This window comes from Vigna unguiculata, chromosome 10 (genome assembly GCF_004118075.2).
Source record: "Vigna unguiculata cultivar IT97K-499-35 chromosome 10, ASM411807v1, whole genome shotgun sequence".
Lineage (NCBI taxonomy): Eukaryota > Viridiplantae > Streptophyta > Magnoliopsida > Fabales > Fabaceae > Vigna > Vigna unguiculata.
The window spans coordinates 40872654-40898616 of NC_040288.1; the positions used below are offsets into that span (position 1 = coordinate 40872654).

General features: G+C 30.2%; 2 protein-coding genes and 1 pseudogene across 3 annotated transcripts; 2 read left to right on the forward strand and 1 right to left on the reverse strand.

The window, feature by feature from the left end:
- The first annotated feature begins 287 nt into the window (after positions 1 to 287).
- LOC114167139 lies at positions 288 to 8606 on the forward strand (annotated as a pseudogene).
- A 5366-nt stretch (positions 8607 to 13972) lies between these two features.
- On the forward strand, positions 13973 to 16199 carry LOC114166279 (cinnamoyl-CoA reductase 1-like). The gene is made up of 5 exons (XM_028050994.1): positions 13973 to 14210; positions 14389 to 14543; positions 14651 to 14836; positions 14948 to 15300; positions 15832 to 16199. Exons 1-5 carry the CDS (start codon positions 14078 to 14080, stop codon positions 16001 to 16003), a joined length of 999 nt encoding a protein of 332 aa, XP_027906795.1. The 5' UTR covers positions 13973 to 14077; the 3' UTR covers positions 16004 to 16199.
- Positions 16200 to 17186: 987 nt separating this feature from the next.
- LOC114167603 (metal transporter Nramp6-like) lies at positions 17187 to 22199 on the reverse strand. 2 transcript variants are annotated; one of them, XM_028052708.1, is made up of 13 exons: positions 21764 to 22199; positions 20798 to 20876; positions 20663 to 20703; positions 20425 to 20503; positions 20226 to 20330; positions 19981 to 20090; positions 19584 to 19765; positions 19408 to 19477; positions 18825 to 18998; positions 18612 to 18716; positions 18385 to 18516; positions 17824 to 17919; positions 17187 to 17714 (listed from the first exon to the last, which is right to left on the reverse strand). In XM_028052708.1, exons 1-13 carry the CDS (start codon positions 21881 to 21883, stop codon positions 17373 to 17375), a joined length of 1635 nt encoding a protein of 544 aa, XP_027908509.1. In that variant the 5' UTR covers positions 21884 to 22199; the 3' UTR covers positions 17187 to 17372. The 2 variants fall into 2 exon arrangements, with proteins under 2 accessions (XP_027908509.1, XP_027908510.1); XM_028052709.1 differs by lacking the exon at positions 21764 to 22199 and adding an exon at positions 21040 to 21058.
- Positions 22200 to 25963: the final 3764 nt, after the last annotated feature.

Here is a 25963-nt window from a genome sequence, read left to right on the forward strand (position 1 = left end):
TGTGACAATAAAAAATTTCAATTTCACGTTAGAGACTAAAATTATATTTAATCATATTTTATATTATGTTCATATACAATAAGAAACTCTTAAAAAACTTTTAAATTATAAATAAGTTATTCAGAATTTTGAAAAACTATACAAATATATATATATATATATATATATATATTTTTTTTTTTGAATATTTACGCTAATTCTTTACCTTTTAAACAATAAAAATAGTAAATTATGAATTTTCTTTTATAATAATATTAATTAATTATTTTATTTGGAAGACTATGACAAAACTAAAACTAGATTACTCATATATCTATATAAAAGACGATAAAAGTTTCACACATAAGCATTTCACACGTTTAAAAGTAGTGAAAATGCACAATTGTAATGCAAAGAAAAAACATACACACAAAAGATATCTTGTTCCTTATATTCTATTCACGAAGTTCCTTTTAAACTGTTGTTCACATTCTATTTATGGACTTGTTAAATTGTGATGTTAATATCGGATTGTTATTTATTGTTGTGTGTGATAATGATATAGCTGCATGTGATAGACATTCTCCAATCGTTTTGTGAGATAATAGGAATGCAAAATTTTGATTTAATTAAATCCGCCCCAGTAACAGTGTATTCGGGAATAGTGATGGCATTGAATCTGATACCCTGTAACACTTCAAGTTTAATGAGAAAATGGTATAATGGTAATTGCAGCAAAGTAATTACCCAAACTCAGTTCATGAGCACTGTTTTCAATGCTCAAAAACAAGCTTAAAGTGCTAATGGGGAAGAAAAGAAATGACCCTTTTAAAGGATTTCTTTTTCCTTTTTCTTTAAAGTAACCATAGGAAAAAACAAAAGTAATCTTAGAACTGTGTATGGGTGTTTTCAAGCGCACCCAGATAGAAACTGAATGAGAAGTGAAACTGTAGAATCATTGGTGGATGGATTGTGGAGGTGATCATATGTGTGTGTTTGCATGTGCACGTGCAACACATACCTCAAATCCCTGAATTCACAAAAAACAAATTTTGAGATATTTGCAGTGACCTCACAGTTAGGGTTATAAAGTATAAAGTTCTGATTTGATTGTGCGTTCTAGTGAATGTGCAAACATTCTGACCTGAAAATGGCCTCTCCTGATGAGACTGAGAGGAGTGTGGCAAAAAAACTCAGACATTTGGGGAGGAAGCTCCTCAAGGGCTCTTCACTTCACAAGCTTCTGCAGCTGCTTCATGTAATGATCTTTCATCTGTTTTTTTACATGCATGTATTTCTATCTCTCTGCTGAATTTTTGTGCCTTGAGTTCCACTGTCTTCTGAAATTGATCATGAATTTCTAGCAGTTGGACCATCATTGTTCAACAGATCTTTTGCTGCTGCCTTTAGTTCCTGTGTTCGGTGCTGCAGATATTTGTTTATGTTGATGTTTGGTATTTCTGACCTCAATGTATTTGGACGCCCAAGTTTTGGAAATTAATCAAAGAGATTCTGTATTTGAAAAGTTATTGTTGTGATTATTCTCATGATCTAACATGTCTTCCATTGCCCCTACATCATTCAAGTTTTCATTTTTCTTGAATTTTCTGACTTTGAGTCTCTTTGGGTCTGTGTGACTTCAAACCCCTATAAAATTCTTGCACTGAACAGTGAATGCAACACACTTCCAAACTACATATCTGAACCATAAAATCCCATTTACCCACCATCGGTATGCGAAGGAATTGGACAGCTTTCCTTCAGATGTTTTCTCTTACTATTTTGTTGTTTACATTTTTTCCATTTTTCATTGAACTATGGAGTTTAATGCTCTCTGTCTATTTGATGTTATAACTCAGGCCCTTTTGAATTTCTTGTATGGTTGCTACAGTTAGTCAGATGAACTCACCACTTTCTTGAATTTGATCACGAGTTTTATTATAATGCTTGTTGATTAGATGCAAAAACAAATCTTATTTTGTTATTTGACCTGTGCTCACAAATTGTGAACTAAAATATGGATATTTAGAACGAGTTTTGTTTATTCCATCAGATCAGTTGAAAAGATGAAGTGGAATATCAGGTTTGATGCTTCTCAATTAACAACATAGGGAGTTATCGCCATGTATTTCAGTTTTTCTTATGAATTTTGGAACAAAGTTTAACAGCATTGTTACAACAGGCTTTCTAAGCTTGATTGAACTTTGACTATTTTGGTTTTCTTACTTTTAGAAATTGGAGCTTGTATTATCAACCCTGGATCAAGAACCAACTAAGCTAGTTCAAGAATCACTTGTACCTTGCATGAAGGCATTGATTTCAGATGAACTTTTGAGGCACACAGATGAGGATGCTAAGATTCTAGTTATATCTTGCATCTCTGAGATTGCAAGAATCACAGCGCCAGATGCCCCTTATGATGATGAACAAATGAAGGCACCAATTTTAGTTTGATTTTTCTTTATTAAATAGTTCAATTTGTTAATGATTTTTTATAAACATAAATTTTCTTGTTCAAATTATAATATAGCATTTCATTTCTTGGTGAGCAGGAAATCTTCAAGCTCACTGTGGCATCTTTTGAGAAGTTGTCTCACATATCCGGCCGTGCCTATGAAAAAGTGCTTACCATACTTGAGAATGTCAATAAGGTCAGATTATGCTTGGTCATGCTGGACCTTGAGTGTAATGACCTGGTTATTGAAATGTTTCAGCATTTCTTGAGATTTATAAGGTTAGAGCTTGACAATATGTCTTTTATCTGCTTCTTCCTGTTCTGAACTTTTATATGTTTCATTATTTCTAATTGCTTATTTAGCAAATGAACATAGCCTGTTATTGGATATTTGAGATGTGTTGAACACTGGTCATAGATAAACATTGGAAGTTGTTTTACATTAGTAAAGGCTGATGAAAAGGCAGATTGCTTGTTACATAAACAAAAGTTGGTTACCTTTTCCTTTTTTACTTTTACGTTTTCATTAACTTCTAGAATTATTATTCACTAATGTTTTTGTCAATTTAAAGGTCAAACCATCCCTGTAATGCATTTCATTCAATGGAATCAATAATGACTCTGGTTTTACAAGAAAGTGAACAAATTTCCCCAGATCTTCTTAGACCTCTGTTGGATAGTGTAGGGAATGAAAATCAGGTAACATACTTTGCCGTATATCTATTTCTTGTATTCTTTTCTTTTTCTTTATTTTATTCATATGGTAATTTGATTTCATGTCTTTTTTTTTTTTGTGTAACTTAGTCAATCTGATTTTATTTTTTTTCCCAGACTGTTTCACCTATGTCTTGGACATTGGGGAGAAAGTAATCAGAAACTGTACTGCTAAGCTCAAGCCTTATCTCGTGAAGGCAGTGGAGCTCTCAGGCAGAGCATTAAATGAGTATGCACAGATAGTAACTGATATTTGCCAGAATGAATCTGAATCCCCTCCATGTGATGGTTCAAATGTTTCTAAGAAGACAGTGGTTCGTTTTACTTGCAATACTCTATCAGATAAACTGTTATAGTGTTAATTTGGCTTCATATTGGAAACCATGGAAGAAATTTAGCTGATGTATGCAAGTTCTCTAGAATCTTGCTGTGGCTGTTGTTTCACTAGTATGTTTTCTAAAAGAATCACCTAAAACCAATTCTTTATGAGAAATCAAATGGTGCTCAATGCTTTGTAAAAGAAAAAACTACTGAAAAAGAGCATTTAACAATAGGAATAAGAAATTAGGTAATGGGAAATTGCAAAACAAAATCAGTTTTTTTTTCCAGGAAAGAAGGTTGGGGGTTGTTGCTTGATTTTGTCGGAGTTAGGTTCATGTTAGGATTGGTTGTGTTTGCAATGCTTCAGGTTCAGGAAGCTGAGAACAAGCTTAATGTTCCTAAAGATGCAAAGGAGCAACCACATGATGTAAGTTATATTCTACTCTTCTCAATTAGTTATTTTTATTTTTTAAATTTTTTTGCAAGGCTTGCTTCGTTAAAGCACCAGTCAATATTAGTGCAGTATTAAACTTTAACTCATTCTTAATTAGGAAACCAAGGGTCATGAACCTGATGTTACTGGTAAAAGAGATGTCCAAAATTTGGATGATACAAAGTCAAACAGAAGGGCCATTCTGGATGGTAAAGTTATTAAAAAAACTGGTTCAAAAAGGAGATCATGTTATGAAATTTCCAAGAACTCTAAAAAAGGGAGTGCAAAAGACAAGTTGGAAACTGAAAATTTAGAGTCTTGTCAGGAACCAAAATCAGAAACTCAGCTAAATACTGTGTCAAGGAAGAGGGGCCGTAAGCCTAATTCTCTGATGAATGCAGAAGAAGGCTATGATCACTCGTGGATTTGTCGGGAAACTGAAGTGGGAAAATCAACACTGTCCAGAAAGACTCGTCGTGATTCCAAGTCTCCTTTTCAATCTTTTGAAAAACCTACTTCCAGAAAAGATAAGCTGCATCGAAAGCCTAAAACTGTAAGTGAAACTCTAGTTCATAAGCCGAAAAGTGAGGACATAGCAAAAACTGCCAAACTCAGAAGGACTCACAATATTAGCAATGATTTTCCCCCTGATGATACAAGTAAAGGTTGTGAAGCTTTAACTTCTAAGCCTAAAGCTGATGATAATGCTGATGCTTCTCCTTCAACAAATAATAATATTTCTGATGGATGTCACATCAAACGAGGTCGGAGAAGGAAATTAAATAGCACGGGTAATCAAGGTGTTCATTCCAATTCTGTGTTAATGTTAAAAGACAACTTGAATCCTCTGTCTGAGAAGATTTCTTTGGATTCCCCAACAGTTAGGTTGGAAAAGGAATCTGAAACAAGGAATATCTCTGAACAAAAACCCATTAGGAAAATCAAATTTTCCTTAAGGCTTGATGGAAAACTTGTCATGGGTCCGGAATCAGCTGCTAATGAGGGGAAGCACAAGTCATCTATGAATGATGAGCCAGCAAGTATTAAAGAGGGCAGATTCTCAACTCAAACAAATGTCAAGAAAAGGAGGAGGCTTGATGCTACTCCTAATGAGGGCTTCAACAAATTATCAGTCGTGGAGGTATAGTTAGTATTTTTCTACAATCCCGCAGTGCAACACATAATATATTAGTAAACCTCACATATTGTGTTCTAAGGTTGATATCTCCACCTTTTCAGGATCTGACTGCAGAATCTGCAAGTAAAACATTAAATAGTGTCAAGAAAACACCACAAACAAGGCTGAGGAGAAGACACAGTAATGTGAGTGCTGAGGTATGCATTTGAAATTCATTGTGGAGTTGGTAAAATTTCTGTTTTTTCCAATAACACAACATGAGATTTTCCGTTTCTTTAACTTTGTTATGTCTCAATATTCTTTTTTGTTTCAATCTGGAAGGTCTTTAATGCCTGATACACTCTGAGATTATGTACTAATTATGCTAACCAAATGACAGTATATTACTTTCCTATTGCTGCTTTGGCTTTGTAATTGAAAATTTATCTGATCATCTTTTTCTCTCACTGTGCATATATGTGCATGTGTTTGGCCATCGTTCAGTGTAGATATTGTACCCTACTGCACAGCAATAGTGGTCTAAATAAATATTTCACTTAACATTAGGCTTTTGATGGGGTGGTTTTAGGGTTTAGAGTTTAGGGTTTAGGGTTTAACAAATTATCAGTCGTGGAAGTATAGTTAGTATCTTTCTACAATCCCGCAGTGCAACACATAATATATTAGTAAACCTCACATATTGTGTTCTAAGGTTGATATCTCCACCTTTTCAGGATCTGACTGCAGAATCTGCAAGTAAAACATTAAATAGTGTCAAGAAAACACCACAAACAAGGCTGAGGAGAAGACACAGTAATGTGAGTGCTGAGGTATGCATTTGAAATTCATTGTGGAGTTGGTAAAATTTCTGTTTTTTCCAATAACACAACATGAGATTTTCCGTTTCTTTAACTTTGTTATGTCTCAATATTCTTTTTTGTTTCAATCTGGAAGGTATTTAATGTCTGATACACTCTGAGATTATGTACTAATTATGCTAACCAAATGACAGTATATTACTTTCCTATTGCTGCTTTGGCTTTGTAATTGAAAATTTATCTGATCATCTTTTTCTCTCACTGTGCATATATGTGCATGTGTTTGGCCATCGTTCAGTGTAGATATTGTACCCTACTGCACAGCAATAGTGGTCTAAATAAATATTTCACTTAACATTAGGCTTTTGATGGGGTGGTTTTAGGTAGATTTTTGTTATCAAATGTTTGTTTGGTGGAAATTTCCCCTTTATTAATTTTCTTCCTCTCAATAAATTATCATTTGCTGTACCTCTTTTTTCTTCAGGCATCTGAATGTCTTTACAAGGATAACTCATTGGTCGGTACTAGAATCAAGGTTTGGTGGCCAAAAGATAAAACGTGAGTTGTTATATAAGATCTTCCCTAAGCATACTAAATATTTAAGCCTATTTCATGTGTGCGTGCTATTGTTGCTTACTTTATTTTTTTCAGTAATTTTTGTTTGTTTAATTCTTCACTATAGGTTTTATGAAGGTGTTATCGAATCTTATGATCCTACCAAAGGAAAGCACAAGGTGAGATGTTAGTTACTAATGCTAATCTTTATGCTTTTTGTCTCTAGAATTCGCTAATGAATCTTTGCCTATGTGTGCTTTATATATTGCCACTTATTTGAAATGCATTATGTATGCTATTCTTTATCACAAAATCATGTTACATGCTGATTGAAGATATTTCAGTCCTTGTTTTCAACTAAATGTTTTTACTATTAACTACAAAATGCTTCTTTGTTTTCACTTTCTTGTTTCAAAAGATTTGTATAGGAAATAAAAATAGTGAACATTTTGTCAAACACAATGCATCCTCATATTTCCTTTTGATGGTTTTCCAAATTTAGTTCTGATTTTCTATGGTAGATGTAAATAAAGAGCTTGAATTTAAAACTTCAGGCTACTGAACTGTGACACTTACCTCCTTACCAGACCAAAGCAAAATGTATTGAATCTATTAATCTTTTAATCAAATAATCATACAATCTCTTTTTTTCACTCTTCTCGTGCACAATTATTCAATACAAAAGTGATAATTGAAATTCACTTATTGATTATGAAACAAGGATGAAATGTGAATTAGACTTACACTTCTGAACACGAAAAGCTTAAACCATTGAATGAGTTTGATAGTTATATTTGTTAACACTGTGAAATTCTTTTTAATAGATTTTGTATGCTGATGGTGATGTTGAAGTGTTGAACCTCAAAACACAGAAATGGAAAGTAGTTGACGATTTGGTAGACAAGGTGAGCAAAAACTCTGATGCTCATTAGTTACTTTGTGTGTTGCTGATGTTGTTTCATAGATAAGGTGAATAAAGATGAAATCTTTGACATTTATTTAATCATCGTGTGCATGTGTGTGCATAAATACGATATCATTTCATAAATTTAATTCGAGCATGCTGATATTCTGCCATCAGGAAGGGCTTACACTTCAGAGGCTCGCAGAAGCATCAGACATGTAAGTATAATTTAATCTGCAGAACATTAATATTACTGGTATTATACTCTTTTCTTCCTTTCTAAGAACCGAGAGGAAACCTTGATTAATGTTGATTCTACACATGAGCACTGTCCCATTGTGATGCAAACACTTCCTTGGGATTGGACCTTTATCAATTATGTATAAAAAACAAAAGGGTCTCTCTTGTTTTCTCCAAATCTTTTACCTTCATCAAACAATGAATACTTCTAGTATATTCCTTTAGTCCGACATAACACTAAATTCGTTGTTGAGCAAAACTCACTTTGATGATATCTACATCTGCAAGCCCACTATAAGGTTTGTATTTTAATTTTTTTAAATCCCTTGAAATTATATATTTTCTATACTGTAGTAAAGACAAGTTTATCTTGAATTTCATACCAATAACTGGCCTTTTATCTTATTTATATATGCTTGTTAAGTTGGTGTCATCAATTAAGTTCTACACAGTTATTTTGCTGCAACTGCTTGTCTGATATAGAATGCTTATACTGTTAAGTTATTTGTAATATACAGAGCAGAAAAAGGCAAGGAAAAAACAGAACTGGTGTCGGGCAAATCTGTAACTATCAAATCTCAATCCAGGTTAGTGCAAAAACCTGAATCTGTGAAACATGCACATGCTCATGCAGTTGACAAATCTGGTTTGGGTGATGATTCACTTGTAATTGTTAGCAGAAAAGACTCTAAGAAGCTTAAAAACCAGAAGAGGAACCGCTGATTCTGTCAAAATGGAGAAGGTTGTGCAAGGTTACCAGCTATGGGCCTCAATGCAGTGTTACTAGTTGGCTCTAAAGCTTTGTAACTTTTGCTTACCCTGTTATAAGTTTAGTATGTTTTGTTTCATAGTTAAACTTAGTCTTTAGAATGGTTTGATATGTTATGGTGTCTGAGACTGTTTACTTCAGAAGGGTTTTTTCACACCATTTTCAAAACCTGGTTATATATATGTAAATTGTGTCATGTATTTGTGTTAGAAATTAGAATAGAAGGGTTTGTGTTGTGTCATTTCTGTTGATGGCAAAACTTGTATTTTTGGAATAGCAGAGGAAATGATTTTTCTTTTCAGGTCTCTCAAACTTACCTAACATATCTGGTCCATTGCATGCAGAATTGGACATAGGAAAGTATTGTTTATGATGATTTCATCTTTGAATTTGAAAGTTGGCTTGAGAAACATAAGAAACAAGAACAACACAAAAGTCTAAATTTCTGTGGAAGATGAAACATATAATGTTCTGCTACAGTTATACTAAGCCTCTCTATGTCAAAAACTATATTAATTGTCTTCATTCACTGTAGTGGTTGTTGTCATCACAACAGTGTAAATTTCTGTATTAGGTTAATATTTATGTTTTTCAAACATCATAGAAATACAAAACATAAAGGCTGTGATGTGATTTAACTAGTATTATTTGATTGTACTTGTTTTGTCCTGCAGTATGTAACCTACACGTCTTAAATATTTTGCCAAAGTTAGATGCATCCAAAATTATTACATGATTGTTCTATTAGCAAGTTTTTTGAAAACTGTGTTTTCCGAAGACAAACGTGGTGCTTGAACCCCGAAATACAAATATATGTATGTTAACACTAATAGACATACAAATAAAATATTTTAATGCTCTCTTTTTAATTATTGCATTATTAAAATTAAAAAATTTATAACAAAAGGAAAAGAAAATTATTAAACTTTCGTTTATGTGAAATTATTACTTTAGATAAAAAAAATTAAATATATTTATAGTTCTTCAACTTTGGATGTGAAATTAAAATTTGTTCATGTTTCAAAACTATAATATATTTTTGTTCTAAATTTAAAAAATAATAGGTATAGTTTTTTTAACTCACAAGATGGAAGATGTAATAAACAGTTCAAACATGGTCTGACGCTGTTTCTCATTTAAAAAAAAAAAAAAACTAGGTTGGATAAAAAATACTATATTTTTTCATTTGATAATCAAATTAAATAAAAACTTTTAACAATGACAAATTTTAATTTGATGTTAAAATTTAGAAAAAAACATAATAAAAAAAAGAAGAAAAACTCTCTCATATAAGTGACTATCACGGTATCAGAAGCGTCAACTAACGTGTGCAATTGCACTAAAGAAAAGGATTCTAGAAAACAAATTTTATACTGCATTTTGCTAAATTAGAAACAACGACATTAAATTGCAGCATCACAGAGTCAAAAGGAAGAAAAGTAGTTCTCACCAAACTTTTTGAAAACGACACAGTTTCTCCATTTTCCCATGCTGTTTCCTCACTATTCCAAAAGGTTGGAATTTGGAAGTAAATGGTTTGATTGGGGTTGTTGCTGAGGCTTGATTTTGAGCCATTTGTCCATACTCTTATATTCTTGACTTTGACTATACTATCTATCAATGTCTTTCACTCACCAACTCCAAGCACTAGCTAGCACCATATTTTGCTTTTTCCACTTAACTACAAAACGACCCATGCACTATGATTCTGTTCCCACATCTCTCGTTTACATTTTTTCATACACTTGGTGCTCAATATTAGATTGCTTTTTTTTTTTTTAATTTCAAACTAGATAATAATAATTTACAATATATTAGTATAATTAAATCTTATTTTTCAAATTAATTTTATAAAAATAAAATAGATGTTGAAAGTCTTATATCAACTAGAGATAAAATAATTTAAAATATATAAATAAGTGCAAACCTTATCTTACAAACTGATTTTGTAGAATTTAATTAACTTAATATATATATATATATATATATATATATATATATATATATATATATATATATATATATATATATATATATAATTTCATAAAAATAAAATGTAGGTTTAACTAAATTTCAAGTATCTTATAGTTAGTAATTTTTAATCGAGTTTCTTTATTAAATTTTCCTTTTTTCTCATATATTGAGTATTTAAAATTTTATATTTTTTAATTAAATTCTTAATGTTTAAAATTTATTTCAGTAAAGTAAGTAGTTGTTATTTTGTTTCACCATCTTACTCGTTTATCTTCATATATTAAAAAAATTAAGAAATATGAAGTTTTATAAAATAATGTTACATTTAATGTAACACGATAAATGATTTTTATTGATTTGTTATCGAAAACATAAATGAGATTTTCAGACTCAAGATTAATTCCATGTTATCATCTATATTGATAAGTTAAATTTTATCGTCATCATCATTGATGTAAGTATATTTATTATCTAACACATTTTTAATTAAAATAATAAAATAATTTATTATCTTACACCGATCATAATATTATTTTATATTAACTATAAAATCTTATATTTACGTAAAGACAGGTAAGCAAAATAATAATCACATTATTTATTCAATAAAAAAATCAAATAACTCAAACTCAATTGGAAAATATAAAAATTTTCTCTACTCTAAAATTTAATTAAAAATATTTAAAATTACAAGAGACTTAATTCAAGTTTGAATTTATTATTTCATGCAGGGTTTTATTTTTTTGGGAAAAAGATTTGAAATACAAGTATGCAAGAGGAATTCACGATAAAAATGAACGTACGGAACAAATATAACACTATCAAATTATACAAGGTATTATTAGTAATCCAAGTTGAAACATTATGAATTGTTTTATTTACTATTTAATGCGTACACAAAAAGAAATTTTTTATTTTTAATAATAATAATAATAATAATAATAATAATAGAACTATGTTTATTTATAACAAGAAGTATAAACTAAATAAATTATAAGATAAAAATGAATTAAAATAAATTAGGTAATTAAGAATTTGGTAGAAACTACTAGATATGTGCCCGAACTTCTATTAATTGATAGCTATAATTAACCAACACTCGGTGACCAAAATTTTGCCAACCCACACCAATATTCTTTCTATATAAAAACTTTATTCATTTCGTAAATATATAATTCACGTATTATTCTTTGAATGAAACAAAACGTAAACAAGAATACACCATATAAATATTTCGGGATAAATGATTAAAGGATAATTTATTTCTATGAAGAGTTTGAAATATTCTGTGACACGTTGTCTGGTGGAGAATTTTGAAAGAAGTTTTAATTTTAAAAGTGGATGAGAATAGTTTAATTTTTTTTTTATAATTAGATCATTTTAAATTTTATTAAAAAATTAGATTTTGAAATGTTTGACTTTACTTATGGTATCTTCGTCAATATATTCAGCTGAATTCAAAGTGTTATAAAAGTTGACATGTTTTTTAGATGTATCTTTCAAGTTAAATTCAATCATATTTATTTTTCAATCATTGTTAATGCTACTTTTTATTTTGATATAGTTAAAAAATTAACATTAATATAATTTTGTTACGGATGTCAAATATATTTTCTGTATTAATATCAATAAATATTAATTTTATTTTATAATGGTCGGGATGAATTGAAAAATGTTTTTATTCACATTGCAATTTAGGCGTGATAGAAATAATAAGCAAAAAATGATAATGCATAAAGTTTTAAAATATGAAAAAACTTATTCAAAGTCAGAATAACAAATAATAGAATCAAAATGTGAAAACCCTATTCAAAGTCAGAAGAACAATTATTAGATCCAAACTGCGAAAACCCTATTCAAAGTCAGAAGAACATTTAATAGAATCAAACTAGTATAAAAAATTTATTTTAATTACAAAAAGTTTCTTCATTTCCAAGATGATAAAACATTATATTAAATTTTAAATTCGGTTGGAAACTTGAAATCAAAAGTAAGTATAAAGCACATTAAGAATGTTATTAAAAAAATATGAAATAAAAAATTTAGTGAACACCAACGGTTATAAACTAAGTGTTTTTCAGATGGTTTTTGAGTTATTCTTCCTAAAAAAAACGATATAATTAAATGTTTAACAACAGTGGTTAAAGATATAATAAGTATGATTAAAAGTATATTATGCTATTTTAGAGTCTCAGTTAATTTTGTTTATAATATATAAAATATTATAAGCATATTAGTTTCACACACACAAAAATAAAAATAAAAATAAACATGTAACTGAAGATCACACTTATGCATGCAGCAGATTAAAACGTGATTACGAGGTTAATAAATGATTTTACGTTAAATTAATATCAGGCGCGTTTTCCGTCAACTTAAGTTTGACTTCAAAGCACGTTTACAACTTTAAGTTCGCATGTGCGTTATATATAAATATTTTCAAAATATATAAAAAATTGTACAAAACTATTAACCACGTGCATTATTAGAAACATACGGTCAATTGTAATATTTTTTTCATGAAAGAAAAATAACTTTTGTTTTTATTATCAGCGACAGAATACAGAGAAAAATAAATTACTATTGCCTCCATGTGAATTTACATCAGTTATTAATTTACTAATTATACGTCTCCTTATTTATTTATTTTATTTTAATTTTAAACTTTAGCTCTTAAATTAGTCACGTGATTTTCAGTCCTTTACATGTCCAAAATCCGAAAGCTTCTCATGTTCGATCGGTATTATTAATTAATTTCTCTTTCTGAATCATCATCTGCTAACAACATAATCATAAAACTCCAATTTAGTAATTATTTGAAACCATGACATTTAACAAATATAACTATTTTTTTTGTGATAGCTTCTGGAGAAAGAGAGAACAGGGACCCCAATTTCCTTCCCTTTTTAGCAATATTTTGTTTGATATCATCGTCACTGATTCCATAAATGATGAAAAATGCAAACTTTTGAGTCTTATGAATCTCACTAGATTTCGTATAAATAAATAAATAAATATATATATATATATATTCTACAAAGATTAGGTGTATATAGATGCAGCTGCTTTTACTAATTAAATGGTGTAATATCTTTGTGAGATATTAATATGAGTTGCATTTGTCGTGAATTCAATTTCTTTAGTTTCTGCTTTCAACGCAAGCAACTTATTTATAGCAATAGTATATTTTAATTCATAAAATTGAGCAACTTGAAAAACATGAAGAAATAATTCTAAATATTAAAATTACGACTCCCATAAAATGTGAATACAGAAGGGTCAACATAGGAAAACGAGTATGAAATTTTATGCAGTTTATCGGTAAAATGTAGTTTTGACTTCGAAAAAAGAGAAAGTAAACGTGAAACTTATTTTGCTTTCAACTGCTAAACTTTTGACAATTTTATATCATCTTCAAAGTAATTTTCAAATATTAAAAATAAAAATAAATAAAAATAAAAAATCACTTAAAAAATAACACATAAATTTATAAAATGTCAAAATTTAATAGGCAAAAAATTATTTTCTCTATTTTTATCATAAATCGGACTAATTTATTATAATTTAACAACAAAAAAAACTATTATATTGAAATTTTCTGACAGGATTTTCTTTACTCTGTAGTAAATGATGTGATACGAGATTGGTGGAAAAGGGTGCATGCAGGTTTATAAAAGGCATCTTCGGACATGTTGCTTTTCGTATTCCATAACCAGAAGAAGCTTCATAGTGTTATTATTATTCCTTTCGTTTTCATTCACCCATTCATTCCTTTTCTCTCAATCAATCACCGCCGAGATGCCAACTGACACGTCATCACTCTCCGGCGAAACCGTCTGCGTGACCGGCGCCGGCGGCTACATAGCTTCGTGGCTTGTGAAGGTTCTGTTAGAGAAAGGGTACACTGTGAGAGGAACAGTTCGAAACCCAGGTACGTACTATATATATATTGCATTGCATGCTAATCAAATCAATTAATTGATTAATTTGATTTATCTTTTTTGTTTGTTTGTTTGTTTAAAGTTAACGTTGTATTGATTAGCAGAAGTTTATGTTTTGTTATGTTATGTTCGAGTTGGATTTGTATTAATGAATGATTATTATATCAGAGGATCCGAAGAATGCGCATTTGAAGAAGTTGGAAGGAGCGAAGGAGAGACTCACTCTGCATAAAGTTGATCTCTTTGATATTGACTCCATTAAAGCCGCTTTTCACGGCTGCGACGGCGTCTTCCACACCGCTTCTCCGGTCACCGACAACCCCGTTAGTTTTCTCTTTTTCCACAAATTTACAGATTCTCTTGCTAAATTGTAAAGGGTCTATTTTCAAATGAAGAACTAAAGGTTTTGTACTGAATTGGCGATGCACAGGAAGAGATGGTGGAGCCAGCAGTGAATGGAACGAAGAATGTGATAACAGTAGCTGCAGAAGCAAAAGTGCGGCGCGTGGTGTTCACTTCGTCGATTGGTACGGTGTATATGAACCCTAACACGAGTAGGGATGTGGTGGTTGATGAATCATTCTGGAGTGATTTGGAATACTGCAAGAATACTAAGGTCAATTCAATGACTTAAACATGCTATTAATTACGTGTTACGTGTCCTTTTAGGTGTATCTAATGTTTGAAATGTGTGTTTTGACAATGGAATGGTTTATTTGATCTACAGAATTGGTACTGCTATGGGAAAACGGTGGCTGAACAATCAGCATGGGATATAGCTAAAGAGAGAGGGGTGGATTTGGTTGTGGTGAACCCAGTTGTGGTTATTGGTCCATTGCTTCAACCTACCATTAATGCTAGCACAATTCACATCCTAAAGTACCTTACTGGCTCTGCTAAGACCTATGTAAATGCTACACAGTCTTATGTACATGTCAGGGATGTGGCACTAGCCCATGTTCTTGTTTATGAGACTCCTTCAGCTTTTGGTCGATACATATGTGCCGAAAGTTCACTGCATCGTGGTGACCTCGTTGAAATTTTGGCCAAGTTTTTCCCAGAGTACCCAATTCCCACCAAGTAAGACTTTGTTCTCTTGATTAAAATATTTTATTTGTGCACAGAATTTGAAATAGATGAATTGGTCATAGCTCTGTTAATTTGGAGTACCAGTTTCCAACAATGATATATTTTTCTGGTGAGGTAGAATACAAGAATGTAGATACTATAAATGTAAAACTTTGTGGGGTCAAATCAGAAAGGTATTGAGCTGTAGTGTAGGTATACCAACTTTGACTTCTTTATGACCTTTACTTATACCACCAAATTCTATAATTTCACAGCAAAGAAAAACACTTTAACCACCAAGAATAGGTTGCTTTCACATTTTACTTGGAAGAACAACACATAATATATGTATCATATGATTGGAATTGAAAAACCTGAAACCTCAACCATTTATAATTGTTAAATCATTACATGTAAGATTGAAGAAGTTAGATATATGCTTGTTATTAACTTGTGTAAAAGCTGTTTTCCATCAAAGAATAGTACTATTGATTTGATTTTTGGTAAGAGATTGGGACTTAACATAACATTTCATTTGTGCAGATGTTCAGATGAAAAGAACCCGAGAGTAAAACCTTATTTGTTTTCAAGCCAAAAGCTGAAAGATTTGGGAATGGAATTCACCCCAGTGAAGCAGAGTCTATATGACACTGTTAAAAATCTGCAAGACAATGGCCACCTTCCTGTGCTCCCAAAGCAAGAAAACTCTTATTGAAGTTAAATCCTAACTAGCTAGGTTGCAATACATTAACAAGTTTAAAGTAGTTATTATTAAATGAGTCTGTGTTGAGTTAATTATATAAGATCCTGAGAAGTACGTGTGTTATGAGTTTGTAAGACACACTTCATGCTAATTGCTGCCTTGTAAAAGTAAAATTTGATAATATTAATGGATTTTCCACCTTTTGTAATCATGTTTCTTTGCTTCACGTTATTTTCATATTCAGAAGTTCAAGCAACTTCATGCAATTTGATATTTGTCGACAGACAAAGACGTTGACATTGAATGAGTTTGACTTCACTCTGTATTTGGTTGCACTGAAAATGAAAGAAATGAAAATAATAATAACTCAGTGACACCTCTGGCTTAAGGCTAAGGTCAGTTTCTCCAAAATGTTGAAATAAACATATACCAACTTCGTTACTCAAAGTCTATATTCTCCACAAGTTTCTCATCTTTTTCACATCACAGTTTCCTGCAAATCTCAGACTTGTAATGATAAGATTGGTTACTGCCTATCCCTGTATATGTGGGAAAATGGTAGTTGGAGGAAGGTTCTTATTTATGGTAGGACAAGAAGTTCAACAATGGAACATGAAAAGTGGATGATTCTTAAACATATGTGAGTGACTTAACCCAGTTCATTACCTGCTACATAGTTTGATTTACCAATGCAGGAAAAGAAGAAAAATTTTCTTGGTCGAGTTGTCGTTGAATCTTGTGAACCATGCATAGGATTCTTTGTTATATTTCAAAACATTAAAATTCTTTGTCTTATTAATAATTAAATTATTTTAATTGGTTATTAAAATAATTTTTAGTGGTTTTGAAAATTGATTTTGATTAATGAAACGATACTATATATATTACATGATTATGATGTTGGTTAATTTATGAGTGACATAATTGATGGTTGAATTTAGGAGAGACGCTAATCGTGATAAGACAAACAAACAGGATGTGAAAATAACTTTGTCATTTTATGTCTTAAAAGTATATTAATATTATCCCCGAAATCATGGATTTGTTTTTAAATTTTGAACTAATATAAATGATAAATTACATTTTTCAAAGGTACTTTTCAAATTTTATTATATTTTCAAAGGTACTGATATTTCAAGAAAAAACATTTAATGAATAAACTAAAAGCTGATTATTCAAAGAAGAGACTATTATCTTCTATGGAGTTATGTTAGCCACACATAACACATAGTTGCATTGTTTCAATATTACTTGGTACTTAATTTGTAGCAAGCAATGTTCTCTTTTACATATACTAAATTTCTAAAAATTAACAAAAATTTGGGTCTTATTTTCTATTCCTGATAGAACCTTTTTTAGGACTTCATCTAGCTAATTTACCTTAATCAAATTCAGCAGGAGTCCTTTTTTGAGGCAATTGCATGCTTACTATGTCTTCTCTTGGGAGACTATACATTGATACATCACCTTCTGCATTAGCCATTTGCTGATCTTCCAATGTACTAAGTGTCAAAACATGTGTAGTCTTTTTATTTTTGCGAAACACTAAATATGCAATGCCTCCAATGTATAGTGCCACACCAGAAAATCCTAATATCCCCAGAAATACCTTAGCCACAATTCTTAAGTGAGCATGAAGAAGCAACTTCACAAAGCTAGTCATTAAATAGTATATGTTTATGCCCATGATGAGGGAACCAATGATCCAAGTAACAGCTGAAATCTGCAATTGAAGTATATATACAAAATCATTTATCAGACATGATGCAGAACAACAATTTTTTTTTCTATTTTTAACAACTTTCAGATTTTCTTATCATGAAAAAGGTTACCGTGATTGAGTTGACATGTTCTCCCATCTTGATTTTGCTGCTGGTGAACTTGAGGAGTGGGATCAGAGCAAAAGGAAGTTCAAATGATAAGATCATCTGATCAGCAGACATAGAGGGACTTCAGCACAAACTATAGCATATCCCAAAAGATAGTCTCACAAGATCAATGTTATTATTATGCACAAGAATTATCCATACACAATCTGACAGAAATTACGGAATGATTTCATGCACACAAAATGATTTAATACCAATCAAAGTCATGAGTTAAAAACCTATTTTACCAAGATTTGTTGTTTAATCGGCCTATTGTGTAATCTTATTGGAAGATTTATTGTTTGTTGGACCTATCGGCTATTGCACCACTCACTAATATCTAGTCTTATGTTCAAATTGTATATGTTTTGACATGAAGGGAGGTGTAAAACGATTTCATAATATATAATTTGATGCAAACCTCATCTTAAAATTAGTTTTCTGAGATTAAGTTAGGTCTAAAGTTCACTTCTGAGCAATATTTTGAAAAAGCAGAGAGAGAAACTAATAGCAAGGGAATCATACCGATGCAATTATGATGAGTTCTCCAGCTCCAGCAGAGCCACCTATGAGTGCAACAATCAAACTAGGAACAATGGCTAAGCAACGGGTTAGCAGATTCCGAATCCATGATTTCAGTCGCAAATCAAGAAATCCCTGAAATGAGATACAAATTAAGGTGAAATGAAAAGTAGAAGTAGGTACTCCTTTTAATGCCAAAAGAACAGAAAAAGAAAAAAAAAACATCATGCCTGCATGACGTATTGGCCTGCATATGTTCCTGTTATGGTAGAACTTTGACCTGAGGCAAGTAAAGCAACTGCAAATAGTTTTGAACTCCATTTGCCCAAGACATTCTGAGTGTGGACCACATAAAAATATCATCAATGATTTTATCAGCACACTTTCCAACAAAAATGATATATGAAGCTCAAGAACTAAGTACAGATAGTCGTTTTACTTACTCTTAATAAAAAAGAGGCTTTATTTAAATCCAAATCCTGACAACTTTTCTGATCTTCAGCGCTTAAGTTTGAAGAATGGCAAACTGCACCACTTACAGAAATAACAGAAATATTTATGAGGAAGGCCACCGTAAGAGCAAAGGCACTTTCTATCATGTAAAATCTGCAAGCCTCCTGTCAAAGATAAGAGAATGGTGATTGACATCACAAACAACTTCACTACGCGCTTCACCAGAAAAACACAATACTAATGAAACATAAACTCAATTCACATAAGGAATTGATACCATTTCCAACTCAAAAATCTTAAGACGTTAAATTTATAGATTTTCATCTGTAATAGTCAACTATCTCACCTCTACCTAATGTGGACTTAGACTCAGACTTGGATTCCTAACATAAATTAATAAAAATTCTACCTTCAAAAGGCACGTGCCATTGTAAAGATTAATGTTGCTTTATTCAGCAAACTTATCTTAAAAACAACGTTAATAAGAGTAAAAAGGGTCCAACATCCTTTTAATTATAACTGGAAATGAATGGATTCTTATGAATATATGTATACAAGAGATAAAATGTTTACTTTGATTCCACGAACTGATCGGGGTATTTTCCTGGAAAGCACCAGAGCTGAGTGGAGGAAGAGATTGTGTCTGAAGCAAATGCATTGTAAACAAAGAAACATAGCACTAGTTTAGATCAAATTACTGAGAGACAGAAGAAAGAAATGGCTGCAGAAGGAAGACAAGAGGAACCCACGGCATAACCATTGCTCCAAGGAGTGAAATTGCTAGACCAGTGGCACCACTCCCCTTAAGTTTTGGAACAAATAGACCCGTCACAACTTCTTTGGCCACAGGCTTTGCATATCCAAGTTCAGCCATAAAGCAACCAGCAATTGTAAATACTAGAAATGCAATGAAGAATTCAAGTTTCCTAACCTGTTAAGCACCCAAGAAAAAGTTACTCAGATTGTTTTCTAGTAAACATTTGCTTATGGAACATGCAATGTCAATCATTAGTTTCTTCAACATACAATAATTTATCTGTGACGTATATCAACTACCCGAACAGTTTGATATGGTGCAGAGAAATTATTATATCAAACCATTATAAGATATCATACAATGGTTTGATAAAGAATACAGAAAACTACCCCATATTGTTGTAATGCTAAGAGGACCAATGTACTGAGTCCTGTCAGAAGAACACCAATCCAAACAGGTATGTTGAAGAGCATGTTCAATGCAAAGGCTGTCCCAATTACTGCATAGAAAGCCAAAAAGAACTTAAGACAATTTTTTTATGTTTACTCGATATAAAACTTAGACTCATTTGTATTCCTTAAATAAAATTTGCAACAGTTCAAAAATGTAAATTCTCCTCTGTAGTATACTATACCTTCGGGAATGTCACAAGCCACTATTGCAACTTCAGCAATCACCCAAAGAATGAAGTTGGGAAGTCGAGAATATTCAGCTCTACAATGCTCAGCTAGATGCATTCCTGAAAATAGAATTTTTAAAAGTATTGATAACAAAGAAGGAAATTTAAAATTCAGTTTATTCAGTAAAAAACAAAACACTACTAAATCAAGTACCAGTGACAACCCCAAGATTAGCAGCCATTGTTTGAATTAGAAGAGCAGCACATGACGCCACCAATATGATCCATAGTAACTGAAAGCATTAATGTGACAAAAATGTAATGTGAAGACTGGAGCATAGGTGTATAACAACCTATTAATTATTCCATAAAACCTAATTGCATTCAATCACAAAATTTAAATCTGCAAAAATCAAAGCTGAAACAACTGCATGAAACAATACCATACACACCTCATATTTATATTGTGCTCCTGATTGAAGATCCGTTTCAACTGCAAGCCATTGTAAAAATATAGTTAGCAAATCTTGTCAGGAATTATACATTTCCTTTTATTTCAGAAGAGAGAAATGAAGAAATGATCTTACAGTTTCCGGGGTCGATGTATGCAATGGAAACAAGAAATCCAGGCCCCACGTATGCAAATAAGTTTTTCCAGCTTGTTCTCTGCAAAATACAGAAAACCATATACAAATATGTGAGTTACTGAAAACCATATGCAAATATATAATACAACAAACTAAGAAAAACTTTAATATTCTTTTCAGTTCATAAAATGGCAAATGAAAAATGATTTTCTTTTTGCAAATGTCACGAGTCAAATAATTACTTGGAAGTTTATGAGCAGTGTGTTTGGAAACACTCCTTGTCAGAATAAGACATAGAAGCTACAAGCAGCTTCTGAAATGAATATCAGACTAAAATTATTCATACAAAAACGATAGGAATCATAATGTGATCACTAATATATACACATTTTAGATCAATCCCAATATCAGACATAGTTCGGTTTTCTTTATATTGTCCGAAACCATGAACATTTGTGAGTTTAGATTATACTAAAACTCCTCTTCAAATTACTGTTAAACATGTCTATTCTAAGGTCATGTACTAATGGTTAGTTAGTCCTACACGACACAAGAACACAACAGAGAATTAGTGTGCTTCTATGTTGGAAAAATGAAAACTTTTTATAATTTTTTTTGAGGAAATGGAGAAAAAATAATAATCAATTATCCTAGTGGAACATAAACAAAGACGGGTTCCTCTTAAATACCAAGTCAAATCAAAACCTACTTCGCCCCCTTTATGTCATTCCATTTTTCAGCATATTCCCAGCACACGTTATCAGTGTAAGCAAATCAATAGGGCTAAAAAAAAGTTAAGACAAACTTTAGCATTAACATAAAGCAGAGAATAAAGCATCCAATCCAAAATAACAAATGTTAATCTCAAACACAAAGTGATATTCGCACAATTTTTCAAATCCATAAAGCAACCAAGAACATTATGCAGAGTTGACCAGTAAGAATAGAAGGGCCATTGAAACTAACATCGGGTACAACAATTTGATCAGAGTCTGGATTCTCAATCAACGGCGCATTGGACAAGCTTCTGTTGCCGGTGCTGGCAATGAATTGAGGGTGCCCAGAAGATGAACCTGTGACACTCATATTTTCTTCTGCACCCAAAACTCCAAAGAGGAAGAAAAGTCTTCAACATGTATAACCAGTAGAACACATGCTTATAGATACTTTTGGTGACCAAAAAGAAGTTTATGGAATGAAACGTAGTATGGAATATGATTGATGGACGTGGAAACAAACGAAGGATATGGAAAATAGAAGAAAGTTGCGAAGTGAGAGAGGTATATGTATGCGTAAAACAACAAACGGTGACAGAAAAGGAAGTGTTGCTGTTTTTTGTTTGAAACCAGAAAATGGTTCCTTATTATGCACGACGAAAACTCTTATATGCAGAACAAGCTACTTCTGAAATAGCTACCTGCTCCCGCTTATATTAGGTGGGAATTTGTTTTTTATCTCACTTTTTCTTATTTTAAAATTAAAAAATAAAATAATAAATGTAAAATGTGTGTGAAAATCTTTTGAATACCAAATTAATAATATTTTATTAGAAATTAACATTTTATATTCTAACCATTTAATACATTCATATTTAAAAAAAAATTAACATGCATTGTGTAATCTTATAAAATTTGTCAAATATAGTAGTTAAATAAAATCTAATAACATTTTTCCTATCATTAATTTCCCGTGTGATGGAAAATCAATTTTTCATATGGAAAAACATGTAATTGAATAAGAGAATCGTCACAGATTAGATCATCGAAAAAAATCTTACTAACTTGGTAATAAAAAAGATAACAATGCCCCGTATATTAATTATTTTCACATTAAAATACTTTAATTAAACTTGATTAGAGATAAATTTGCATGTGCTAATGACAATGATATTTTAAAATATATATAAATTTAAGGGAAAATATTATTATCAATTAAATTTGTTTTTGATAAATTAGCTGATCGAGAATATAAAAGTGACCTAATTTATGATACACTTTACAATGTTATATACTATCTTTCAGAAAGAAAAAAAAAACACTTATTATTATTACCAATAAAAAAAAGTCAATACATTTGGTAGATAATTAAGTCATTGAGTATTTTGTATTTTCCTGAATTGTTGTCTTTCCTATGGAAAAACAAAAAACTCTATAGAAATAAGATCTTTGGTAAGGGTGATGTTATTTTGACATTTAAAAAATAATTACACTCACTTAATATTTACTTTTTTTTTCTTTAAAAAATCATTGTCAAATGATTCTTATCATATAAAAATTCATTTCCTTTCTATAATTGCTTGTGTGAAAAGAGACATTAACCTATTATTAGCTTAAAAATATTGCTTTTTGTGATTATAATGTTTTTACATTTATATTATTAAAATCTGGATTAAATATGTTTTTGGTTCCTTACTTTTCAGTGAATTTTAAAATTTGTTATTTCAAGATCATGGATCAATTCTTCATCTTTCAAAAATTTGGATTTAGACGCATCTCATGATTGTATTTGAGTTGTTTATACTGTTTAACACATTTTTACTTTAATGTTAAGTCAAATACTATTGTGAAAAGTGTTTAAAATGTCAAATAAACTTGACAAAATTTGATTAAAATGACTAAATTTACGTATTTCAAGAGATGAATGACTAAATTAGTTCAAAGTTTCGAAATATACTAATTTTAAAATTCAGTTAAAGAAAAAAACATATTTAAGACTTAAAATTTGAATGAATTAAATAATGAAATGGTCTTAGTGACCCTTCTTCAAGTGTGAGAAATATATAATTAAAAGCACCTAATAATATCCTTTCTATGTGCTGCTATTCTTTATTACAGTCGCTATCTCCTCTTTTTATTTTATTTCTAAGGTCCATAACTTGTTATTTTCTTTCTATTTTTATTCATGAAGTCAACGTAAACTTGTGATAGCCTCCTAGCATTAAATATTTTTATTTATTTTTTCATAAATATTAAATTATCAATTAAACTATTCAATCGTACAATATTATGGGGATGCAGGAATTTTAAATTTTAAAATAATTTCAACATTCATCATCATGCAATTTGTTAGTGAAAATTTTCTTGTATTTTAAATAATTTGTAAAACTTATAGACAATAAGTGCACCCTGTCATTTTTCTAAAACTATATATATTAAATTTCATTTTTTTACTCTTTATTAAAGTTATATGTTGATCTCATTGTCAAGTGATAGACTCAAATATTAACGTGTGCATATTTTATATTGTATGATAGTAATATTTATTATTTTTAAATGATTTTTTTCCGCTTATTTAGGGTTTTGGATATATCACATACAAAATATTCTTACATATCTGTTTTAGTGATAAGGACACACTCACACATAGTGATCTTCTCAACTTTATTTTAATGGCATGAGTATGCTCACATGATATATATATATATATATATATATATATATATATATATATATATATATATATATATATATATATATATATATATTAATTCTTCATAATGGTAAATCATCAGTTAATTTGACAATATGTTACATATTAAAATTAAAACAAATAAATATTATTGATTAATTTTCAAATTTTATAAAACTTGTGATCTTTATTTACTTCATTGAAACTTTCAATATGGTCACCATATTCATAGCTTTTAATAATATTTATAAAAATATATTAAATGTGTAACTTTAAAAACGAACATGCCTATTTAATTATTTAATTAATGATGAGTGGACTAAGCTAATAGGACAACATTAATTACTTTACATCAAATTGGCTTAGGTGAACTACCCCGATGCGCGTGCTTTAAGAGAAAGTTCCTAAATAGAGTTATTTAAGAGTTATGTTATCGATTACACTTAAATGATCCAAACTAAAATATAATATTTTTTTTTATTTTAAATTAGTTAATCTGAAATATAGTATCTATTTTTTAAATTTTTAAATAAAATAATTCAAAAGTTGATAAGATTATTTAATTTAAAGTTGTCCAACAAAATTTGACAAAAGAATATTTTGACATTTTCCACCGGCAAAGTTCGAGAAAGAAACAGGGGTGCAGAAAGGAAAAATAAAAAACATATACTGTGGACCAAAAGAAATTTTAGCAAGCACACATCCAAAACAATATTAAAATTATGGATTAAATATGTTTTTAATTTTTTAATTTTTAGTAAATTTTAAAATTAGTCTATTTCAAAATTTTAAATTAAATTAGTATTCATCTTTCAAAATACGTGAATTTAGTCATTTTAAATAAATTTTATTAAGTTTATTTAGTATTTCAAACATGTTTCATAATAAGATTTGATTTAATATTAAAGTAAAAATATGTCAAATAATATAAACAACATAAATGCAATCTTGAAACGTGTTTAAAATATCAAATAAATCTAACAAAATTTGATTAAAAAAACTAAATTCACGTATTTCGAAAAAATGAATGACTAAATTGGTTGAAAAATTTGGAATTAACTAATTTCAAATTTTAATAAAAATTAAAAGAAAAAAACTATTTAACCCTAACATTTTCTAACGTGCACCAGCACCAATTGATATAAATTATAATAATTACCAAATATTGTTATTTATAGTTGAAAATCATCTAAAAAACTTTCATAATAACGTATTTATTTTTATATTCTTGTTCTAATATAATAAAATCTAAACAAATTTGGATGACACGTGAGATTGTTTTCTACTTGGTATAACAATTTGTAATCGAGTAAAGAAATAAAATGATTAAACAATCTTTTATTTTTTTCTAATGGTGTTTAGAAATAGGTTTGAGTCCAAATTTGACATTACATCTGAATATAAAAGCATTGATAAATTAAGAAAATGACAATGAAGTTAAAATTGAGAAGTTAAGAATGATAGAGAAACATATAAATAAAATGTTGAAGCTTCTTCTTATGTCTATGTGTGGCAATCTATGCTTCTTCCACCATCTTCAGTCACCATCTTCAACCTCACACCTATGTCCATTCAACAATTTTTGAGGAAAAATTTCAGAAAAAAAAAAATATTAATGACTTTTTACACATGATGATTCTAGGTGTTTCTGCTTTATCCCTAAATTTTCACATGAGACAGAATTAAATAACTTGTCCTATTTCCACCACAGCTTATGTGATAAATAATTTATCAATAAAAGCTATGACGCAATGACTT

Coding starts and splice junctions, on each gene's coding strand:
- LOC114166279 (XM_028050994.1), top strand. CDS start 14,078: ATGCCAACTGACACGTCATCACTCTCCGGCGAAACCGTCTGCGTGACC. Junction 14,211..14,388: donor AGGAACAGTTCGAAACCCAG/GTACGTACTATA, acceptor TTATTATATCAG/AGGATCCGAAGAATGCGCAT. Junction 15,301..15,831: donor GAGTACCCAATTCCCACCAA/GTAAGACTTTGT, acceptor TCATTTGTGCAG/ATGTTCAGATGAAAAGAACC.
- LOC114167603 (XM_028052708.1), bottom strand. CDS start 21,883: ATGAGTGTCACAGGTTCATCTTCTGGGCACCCTCAATTCATTGCCAGC. Junction 20,331..20,424: donor TAATCTTGGGGTTGTCACTG/GTACTTGATTTA, acceptor TTCTATTTTCAG/GAATGCATCTAGCTGAGCAT. Junction 19,478..19,583: donor CTTGGAGCAATGGTTATGCC/GTGGGTTCCTCT, acceptor CATTTGCTTCAG/ACACAATCTCTTCCTCCACT.